This window comes from Bombus bifarius, unplaced genomic scaffold (genome assembly GCF_011952205.1).
Source record: "Bombus bifarius isolate JDL3187 unplaced genomic scaffold, Bbif_JDL3187 scf7180000008214, whole genome shotgun sequence".
Lineage (NCBI taxonomy): Eukaryota > Metazoa > Arthropoda > Insecta > Hymenoptera > Apidae > Bombus > Bombus bifarius.
The window spans coordinates 612,600-623,026 of NW_022884517.1; the positions used below are offsets into that span (position 1 = coordinate 612,600).

The 10,427-nt window shown below is 29.4% G+C and overlaps 2 protein-coding genes across 2 annotated transcripts; one reads left to right on the plus strand and one right to left on the minus strand.

Annotated features, from left to right (window-relative positions):
* The first annotated feature begins 701 nt into the window (after nt 1–701).
* LOC117211001 (damage-control phosphatase ARMT1-like) lies at nt 702–3,337 on the plus strand. The gene is made up of 7 exons (XM_033454543.1): nt 702–857; nt 947–1,109; nt 1,207–1,312; nt 1,391–1,638; nt 1,706–1,891; nt 1,979–2,369; nt 2,448–3,337. The coding sequence occupies exons 2-7, from the start codon at nt 1,021–1,023 to the stop codon at nt 2,805–2,807; spliced, it is 1,380 nt and encodes a 459-aa protein (XP_033310434.1). The 5' UTR covers nt 702–857; nt 947–1,020; the 3' UTR covers nt 2,808–3,337.
* A 1,386-nt stretch (nt 3,338–4,723) lies between these two features.
* On the minus strand, nt 4,724–8,344 carry LOC117211002 (Golgi phosphoprotein 3 homolog sauron). The gene is made up of 4 exons (XM_033454544.1): nt 7,686–8,344; nt 7,332–7,578; nt 7,069–7,244; nt 4,724–6,814 (listed from the first exon to the last, which is right to left on the minus strand). Exons 1-4 carry the CDS (start codon nt 7,935–7,937, stop codon nt 6,566–6,568), a joined length of 924 nt encoding a protein of 307 aa, XP_033310435.1. The 5' UTR covers nt 7,938–8,344; the 3' UTR covers nt 4,724–6,565.
* Nucleotides 8,345–10,427: the final 2,083 nt, after the last annotated feature.

A 10,427-nucleotide genomic window follows, 5' to 3' on the forward strand; every position in this document is an offset into this window, starting at 1 on the left:
CCCGCATAGAGGTGACATTGTTCCTGCCCGGGGTTTGATTGTTAATACAACGTGTGTCATGCAATATTGGCACTTCTCTGCTAGGTAAAAACGTTCATCCCGTGACCGTTGCTACGTTCAGCGACCAGTTGTGTCACCTCAAACCCAAGCCCAATGTTACAAATCTCGGGCAAACATAATCGGAATGAATCATAACAACTACTTCTAAGTTTTATTATTTAAATACAGCTATAATAAATAGTCTAGACTAAAGTATTGGGGATCTTCCCAAAAATTCCAAAAGAAAGGCCCCGATGTCCTTTCATTTCCGACATATATATATACGTAAATATTAAGAATGCGTAGATATATCTTAGTTTTATGACATAAAAATGCAATTTAGTATTTTGGGAACAATGCCTATTGTATCGTACCAGAATAAAAAGAATTACCAGAATATACTAGAATAAAAAAGAAATAATTGATCATTAATTCTACGAAATATCAATAATGTTAAGAATTAAATATTTTAATTCAAATTAAATACCGTATTTCTATTGTTTGAGATATACATATGAGCTGTTATAAATTATGATCAGTTTACGATTCACGTTATAAATTATGCTGCTTGCGTGTTATCAAATACGGAACAATTTACGCGCTCGTTGCTCGTTTTCGAGGTACGTGCATATGTATGCATGTGTATATGAATGATGACGAAACAGTATTCCGCAACACATACGCACGCGCACTGCACGTGCTTACAATCATATAGTAACACTTCGTTCATTCTCTGTTGATCATAGTCTAATTTCCGTAGAATATACCAAAAAGAAAACGATAGCCGTACCAAAGATTGAAAGAAATAAAAGCACGAGGTATACGACAATCTTTATTCAGTTACGTAACAAAAATTGTGAAGAAATATGAGATATCGTTGGTGTTTCTTCGTATCTATTCATTTCAGGGTTCACGCTGTAGCCACAGCTGATTGTGTTCTATTGCAGTCTAACATTAATAACGAATTTGAATAGTGATATCATGACCCAAAGATCAAATTCCGTAGACATTCGAGATCTACAAGATATACAGACACCTTTTGGAGTATGTTTATCAGGAATCTATAAAAGGTAGAACAAATTTTTTACTTCTATGTAACCTAGGAATAAAAATACTCTGAAACTTAAGTACCCATTGTTTATTAATGTCTTCTTCTGTTTCTTACAGGAGCTTTGCTTATATAACAATTAAAGATAGATTACCAGTAATTTTAACAAAAATAATTGATACTCTCAGTCGTAACAAAGAAAATATTGCTGAAATATATGGAGAGGTAAAACACACATTTGAAGATTCATTTGATAGAGTCTAGTGACTTATGTATAATGTCTATAACTTTTAAACTGTTTAGAATGCCACAGAAGAAATTAAACAAATAACAGGATTTATCAGTAAATTAAAAAATGAAATAGCAACAAATAAAACTTTGAAACCTCTGCAATTGCTACCCGATAGTAAAGACAATGATGCTGAAGAATGGAATAAATATCTAATAAAAAGAACCGAAATAGAAGAAGGAACACCAACATGGTTTAATACTTCTTGGCTATATTGCGAATGCTATATGTATCGGGCACTTGCACAAGAATTTGCTCTCCTGTAAGTTCCAAGAAAAATTAGTAGTCAGTAGTATGTAATACAAATATATGAACCTTTTTATTTTCAGGAAATCTATGAAAAACTATGATCCTTTCGAACAACAGAAACAGAATGCATTTACAAATTCATTGGCTAGCATAGAAGCACTTTCTACTTATACTGTGAACCTCATACATAAAGTAGGAAATCTATCAATAGTCGAAACTAAAGACGAACTTTTTAAACTTCTTAAATCAAATCTTTGGGGTAACAAGTATGCTTTATTTCCTTCGCTACATTTTCTATCTTAATTTTTTGCATGTTTTCTGGCATTAAATTTATCAGAATATGTTCTTTGTAGATGTGATTTATCTTTAAGTGCAGGAGCAGAAGTTAGTCAAAGTACTAATCCTATAGAAGTATTAAAGACATTAGATAAAGACATTCTTGTAAACAATTTAGAATTCGTTTGGAATTTATTAAGGAACAAAGACAGTGATGATACAAATATTGTAGATATAATACTTGATAATGCAGGTTATGAATTTTTTACTGATTTATGTTTAGCAGCATTCTTAATTGCAAGTAAACTTGCTAGAAAAATCAGGTTTTATGTAAAACGTTATCCATGGTATATCAGTGACACAACAGCAAATGATTTTCACTGGACTCTAACATACATGGAAAATTCACCAAATAAAAGTATACAAGAATTAGCTAATTATCTGAAGAATAATGTATGGTCTATTGAGGTAATCTGTTTCTTTTCTTTTCGCTAATTTAAAAAAATAATTATTACAAAATATTAATATCTTCCATATCTTATTTAGGTAGAACTATATTGGACAAGTCCTTATGATTTTGCAGAGATGAAAAAACGTGACTCAAAATTATATGCTAAATTATCGGAAGCTAAATTAGCAATATTCAAAGGTGACCTAAATTATAGGAAATTACTAGGTGATATAAATTGGGAATATACAACAGAATTTAGACAATCATTAAGAGGGTTTCATCCAACAAATATCTTAAGTTTGAGAACTGTAAAATCTGATGTATGTGTTGGTTTAGTACCAGGTGTAGCAGAAGAATTATTTAAGGAAGATGAAAGTTGGATGTTTACAGGGCAATATGGACTTATCCAAACTACAATAGCTGGAACTTGTCAATGTTCTAACAAAACATGTTAAAATTCTATGAACCATGAGCTATCAGAAACATTGAACTATGAACAAATTTCTATGTGCTGTTGCATATATTTTGTATTAAATGTGTACTATTCTCACAATTCTGATGCATTTCATCCATTGTATATTCAGTGTACAGAATTGATTGTATATATTATGTATAGTTTATCAATTTCCAACTACAAAAATTACATATGTAATCCAATTATTATAGCATTTAATGAACACATATATGATTAATGATTATTTAAATTGTATAATAAGTATATGATGCAAGCTATGAAAATAATTATCAAAAGCTACTCTATAATTATATTTCAGTAATTATATCTTTAGTAATTGTCTTTTTGAATTTCGCATACAAATTTCTAAATATGTATTATATTTTGTATTATAATATCAGTTTTGTAATTGAAATTTTCATACTACAAACTATTTTTCCAAGATAAATGATTTAATTATAGATAAAATACTGTACACGCATAAATATAGAACATAAAATAAAATTTTGCGAATTCTATTCCAAAACCTTATTCATGCTTTTTTTATCTTGAATTAGAATTCTTTAAAATCCATGTAAATAATAAGCATTGATTTTTATGTTTCTTATATGTTATGTTATTTTATCCTATACTTGTATATATCTCCTTTCTATAAATACTTAAATAATAAATAATTACTTTATTATCATTATATATATTAATGACATACTAATAGCAGTATACAATTAGTCTGTATCATTTAATATAATTCCAAATGCATATTTTAATATACCAATCCATATTATAAATTTATATTGAAAAATATATACTTTTTTACTTTCATTTATTAAAACCAAATTATACAAAATATTAGTTATGATAAAATAGTATTAAAATAAGGAATGTATTCTTTACCAAATACAATTCACTCTAAAACACTTTTTTTTAATAAAATGTACATAACACAATGAGTAACATGTTTCAATAGTAAAAATATATAATTTTTACAGTCATGTGATATATAAATGTATTTGGAAAGGTATATTACTCATAACAAGTATATTTATATAAAACAAAAGAAAATAATGAATCAAAAATATCAAACATCATTTCTGCAAAAATAATTTTCACAAAATATTAATACATTCATAATGTTATATTATAACAGCCAATATAAAATACTAGCTTTTGCTAGTTAAAATAAACATATATTAGATTGTAATTATATCTAATTTGATATGATGAAAGTACTAATTGTAACATGTGTTCTCGGAGTTAAAAGAGTATCTCTATTCTATTCCTCTTATCTTAAATTTAAAAAAGAGGATAATAACAATATAAAGTATTAGACTTAAAATTTTTAGTGAATATATACTCCAAATATTTATATGTAGCACCATATTCTACAGTTAAAAGAACTTGCAAACATCCTACCAAGTGGCAGTAGAACTCTTAGTAATTAAAAAATAAGTATTTTAATTTGCATGTACCCATTAATATGTAATATTCATGAATAACATCAATTTGAATTTATAGAAATTAGTTACCTTACTATCAGTAACATTGTAATAATAAATGCTAAAAATGCTTAATATTTATGAAATGCGTTTGTCCAGCAAGCTCTTTTTTAAGACAATTTAAATTATCTTTTCAAACAAATTCTTTAATAATATACAGGTATAAAATTATGATATTTATTGACTATTTTGCTGTATTACAAGAAATTTAACAATAGCTCATACTTTTTAAATCTCTTTCAATAAATATTTATGTTATTTGGGATGCAGTATAATAGTATTCCAATATTGCAGTAACATAAAAAAATCTATATATGTTTCTAATTTTATAATACTAAGGCAGCAATATTAAAAGATTTTAGAATATCTATTTCTTTTGCTCTTATTTATTATTTCCGAAATGTATGTCAATATATGTATGTATAAACAAAAATAAGTTTATTGTTCTATAATACATATTATCTAAACACATAAAATAATTTTATGTTATACAAACTTATGTAGGGAACCCCTCAACATTATGAACAAATTCAGTTGAATACATACAGGATGTTCCAAGAAATATTAATCAAACAAAGATAACATAACATGCTGCTTTAAACTAAAAAGATATATTATTAAATTAGTTAAATTAATGGTAAAGTTCTAATCCTACAAGTACGAAATTTTCAACTACTATTATAACCATAAAAGGTACAAATACATTTGAAACTGATTAATCTGTTCTAATGCAGATACTGAAACTGACTCTTATGTGTATTTAAAATATATGAGCCTAAAATTTTTATAGTTTTTAAATAAAAGGTAATAATATAAAACTTATATATTCAAATCAATATGATCAGTTTAAACATTGTCAAAAATAACAATATACCTTCCATTTAAAAGATCAATATATTTCCACAAATATGATTTGTGAACTAAATATTCAGAAATGCCATTGTTAAATACATACTAAACTTATCACAAATATTCGATTTTCGTAATGAACGAAGATTTGAGACCGAATATTAAGCAATTGCACAAGTTTACGATTTTAGTAATCGATGTAATTTACGATGTATGAAAAAATAGATAAAAAAGTGAAATAATTGAATCGTTTTTCATACATTGATCATTCAAATGTTGCTAGAAAATATTTAAATGTCCAAGAAATAAATTAGTACTATTATACAAACATTCCAAAGAAAGATTAAATATTTCTTGATCACCCTATACACATTTAATGATTTGTAAAAGACGATAGTATATGTTACTGACATTAGTAACAATTATAATTCTTGAAAATCCCTTATTCGTCTTTAATTTCGTTTGCCTTGATACACTAATTATAACAGACAATCCCCACTTTATTTTTTTTCTACTTACATCGTATCATATCACATCGTATAATGTTAACAACAGTAACATATATACGATAAGTTAACAACAAAATTTATCGGGAACATACGTGCGTATCGCGTATTAATTAAGAACATAATAGCTTCGACATATTCGTTTGCTACCTCCAACTATTCCCGCGTTACATTTCATCATAGATCATAGCGATACATTGAGAAAGATTTAAGTGGGATAGAAATGACTTTCATAAACTATTTTTGACATCTGAGTACTTTACTGCCACCTAGTGAAACTATAAATATACACTAGTTAAAAAAAAATAAAAACAAATTTTGGAAATATAAACCTACTATAATCCAGTTTTCTATAAAGAAGACGTAAAGAAACGATAAAAATTCGTCACCACTGTGCAAAGAATTACTTTCATTGCTTTCACATTTAGACAACTATCAGAAATGTGACATTTGATCCAACATTAAATGTCTGCCATATAATTGTCGCGTCTGTAAACATATGTATTTGCAGTCCATGTTCAGATAATAGACACAGAGAAGATATGGGACAAAACTCAGCACAGTGCAATCTTTTGTTCCTGAGCTGACATGGCACTACCCCACACGCAAAGTACTCATTCATACCTTAAATTTTGTTATTCTTTTTTGCTTTTTATAATATTTAAATATGAACATTCATAATTCAGCTATCAAATGTATTAAATAACAGTAATGGAAATGACTAATATTCTAAGTCTGCTTTACACAGTTGGGTTCAAGGTATTTGGTCTGAATTGTATGATCATTAATAACACTTGCAGCTACTCCATTTCAGATTGCAACAAAAATTTCTGTAAATTTGATAGTCCCAAGTATTCATACTAGTATCCAATATTTGCTTTATACACTTGTAATTTGTGAAAGAATTGTTACTTAGTGAATGCAGCAAATACCGCCCAAAGGACTGGATTAGCATTAGGTTTAGCAGCTTCTGCTTCAAAGTCAAGGTCCAATAATGTTCGCACTCGTCGCATCGCTAGTTCATAGTCGTCATCTGAGAGAGGTGCAAACGCATTTTCTAATACATCAGCTGCATGAGCTAAAATAACTAAAGCTAATGTTCGCCTATCCATACGGCCAGCATCATTGACCCAGCGACTTAACACGGCTTCTTGAATCTGAGAGATATAAAAAATACATTTTTTATATATAACTTCCCTGTCATTATAATTTTTTAATTTCAACAATCTTTTAAACAAGATTCATACAATCTAATTATGTTTACACTTTTATGTATATATAAATTTATATATAGGTAATACGATGTTACTTTCACTTAAATATAATGAGTGAACCAAAGACATAATCAGTGACTGAAACTTAAATTACAGATATAATGAGTAAACTAAAAAATAATACAACAAGAATTCACCTTTTTTACAAGTCGACTTTTGGCAAGATTATCAGTAAGAGGATGAGTTGTCATATCAAAGAGTAAGAAATTCTGTTTTTCAGTTGTTAAAACTCCTTTCTCAACAAGATTTTTAGCTAATCTTTCTCTAACATTTTTCAACTGATATCTTAATTTGAGTGGATTCCATGTTTCTCCTAAATAAGGAAAGATATTTAAACTATTATAGGAGTATATTATAAAAAATTTGTTATCAAATAAGTATACTTTCATGCTTAACTAACCACTGAGATATTCAATCCAACTAGGAACAGTTTCAGGTGGATCAGTTTCTTTTAGGTGTTTTAAAGCTTCGTCTAACAGAACATCTCCTGTAGGAGCATCATTTTTCAGTAGAAGTTTCCTCACCAATAGTCCCTTTTTGCGCATACCAGCTTTTTCTAATTCTACTCGACCACGGAATCCAAGTTCTGCCAAAATACAACCACGTAATCCGGAACTTATGCAATCATTCCAAAATGATGTGTAACCCTATAAGAAAATATATGTTTTAAAACTCAGGTATTGATTCATAATACATTTTACTATGTATGACAGCAAAGAAATTAACTACAGAGTTGACAATAATGTCAACAAACCTCCTTGTCTTTCAGGCCAAGTAATAAAACTTCCTCCATGAGTGTCAATCTGGTTTCCTTATCAGAATCTTGGGATTCGTCGATCTTGGGATTTGAATTAAGATCTTTTTGCATGGTACAGTCTGTATCCATGCCATGACCAGATAATTTATCATTATGGCTAATATCATTAGAGCCATCCTGGCCTAGACTACTACCACTACTGCTGTTAACAACACGTCGTCGTTGTACCAATCCGTCAGTGCGATTCATTATTTGACGAAGCTGTGCTTCTTTTACGATTACGTCCGCGTGTCAAATACGCCACCGTGTCGCCTTTACTTCCGATGATTAGGTGTGTAGTCAACCGTAGTTAAAGCAATCTGGCGGCATGTATTGAACAATACACACTATATTGTTGACGTTTTAAAAAATATGACATATCTTTTCAAGATGGCCAATCTTTACGAACGTTGTTATTTTGTTCCACTAGTATTTTTATTACGCTTGTATTATACACAATTAAAAACAAGCCTCTATACGTTATGCGTAACACTATCGTACTCAACGTAGTTCGTTGTTTCTGCGATACATTTACCTCGGCGCTAATGTTTTCGGAAAGAAACTTATCACAGCTCGATCAAGGCCCTCTCAACTCTCAACACTCATCGAGCCTAGGATGCGAATCGCGCACCGCGTATTACAATTGTTTAGAATGCTCACTCGACTCAGACAGAGAGATCCTGTCATTCGGTCGGTAATATCGGTAGTTTTGTTTACCATCGTTATGTCAAGTTTTCTGTAAAACTTGCTGCAATAATTCAAAAACCCATCCACGTACATATGTATATATACATATGTAATATCTTGTCATGAGCCTTGCATGCCCGCGCGCAAAAGTTCGTTTCCTTCGATTCCTCAAATAAATTTTAATGAACAATTAAAACTGAATACATTTTCTTAAATTATTCTGTTTATGAAATACAACGTCAAGTAGTTTGAAACAAATTTTACTATTTTCAACTATTAATGATTGTATATATATGAGCAATTATATATGTATATTTTCAGAAAAGTATAAAATTGAAAAATCCCTGTTAATTTGACTTTGTTTAATTCAAAGTACTGAAAATTTTAAATACTACTATCCTTTTTTTTAAGTTTGTGTCGTTTCCTTTGCAATACCGAAGTAGTTTAACGTTATTATATTTCGATTAGAAGGAGATTCGTGTATTTACAAATACACAAAGCATTTTATTTTCAACCCTACAATATACTTTACAATGGTTAGAAATGCGATTATATGATACAAAGCATTCAAAGACCGCTCCATTTCTGATAATAACCTCACCAACAATAAATCCTCCGGTTAAATCAACTTCTTCCATGCACTGCAAACAGTGAATTTCGAATATTTATCAAACAATAAAATAGCATAACCCGGTTAAAGTGCACATCTTTTTGTATTGTAATTAATGTAGCAACCCTGGTACTATTTTATTAGATCGCAATATTTGCGTATATGGCACTTAATTGCTCTCTTGAAGAATTTACATAATGCAAAATACTAATATTTGAATTACCTAATAGCAACATAAAATAACATTCGTGGCAGATATAACTGAACTACTGCGCTCTGATATATCTCTATTTTATCAGATGTGCTTTTTCTAACCACGAAACTAATATCTACCTATTAATGTTAAGACACCAGAGATTTTCATATGTATCATATAGATATATACATACTATTTTAGCAAGCAATGTCTGTTGGCTCTCTTCGATAAAGGGAAAGACGCTAATATTTAACCAGAACAATGAAAGAAAAATGCTCGTCACCCTCTGTTCTTGTGCATATAGAACCAGTAACACGGTAACGATTATTTTTTATTGCTCGTGAACAATGGAGCGAAACGAAAATTACAGCCTGTGAGGCTTGCGTTGTCGTTTCGCAACGAAACATTAACTTTTACAGTTAAACTATACGTGTCCTCGAAAGTACCAATAAAATGATACGTGTTCTCACGTATACCGTATACTATGTATCCGCATCACTCGTTGATGCGTAGCTTTGTACGAACGGTTATCTTGGTAAATTCAGAAATATCAATATATTGTGATTGGTGTAGGAAAAACTAGTAAAGTATCTAAACTGCCATGACTGTAAATTATAGAATAGGAAATACGCAAGCTAGAAAAAGTTATATTAGTTGTGATAACGATTATTTTTATAATTTCCTGTATGATATTACTTTGTGTTTACTCTCTGCTTTATTATTGTCATTTACATTCAATCTAAACCTAACTCAAACGTAATCCAAACCAAACGCATAATTTCAACATATCTGCATGTTCAACTATCTATCGTGTTAGAAAATACATACGTAAAATGTTTTGTATTCAAGCGGAGTATAATCACTGTATTATCGGGATTAGTGACACTCTACGGCCGATCGTGGTGTACGCTGATATTGAGCTTAATGATTGTTTCCGGCGCTCAATGTCAACCGTTCAATGTCGGTGTCGGTGCCCACATTTGCATGAAGCGGGTACGAACAAGTACAAATGTAACAAAAATATATTTACAAAAGGAATAAAGTATTTTTTCTGTTTATGTGTGTCAAATGTATAGAAAATAAAACTCCTTAATATTCACGTTTTTAAGGATTAAAATCTATATATTTATACAGTGTCGTTAATTTTCATTAATAGAAGAAATACTCCGGTATCTATTTTAAGAGGAACAATTTTAATTTGTGATAA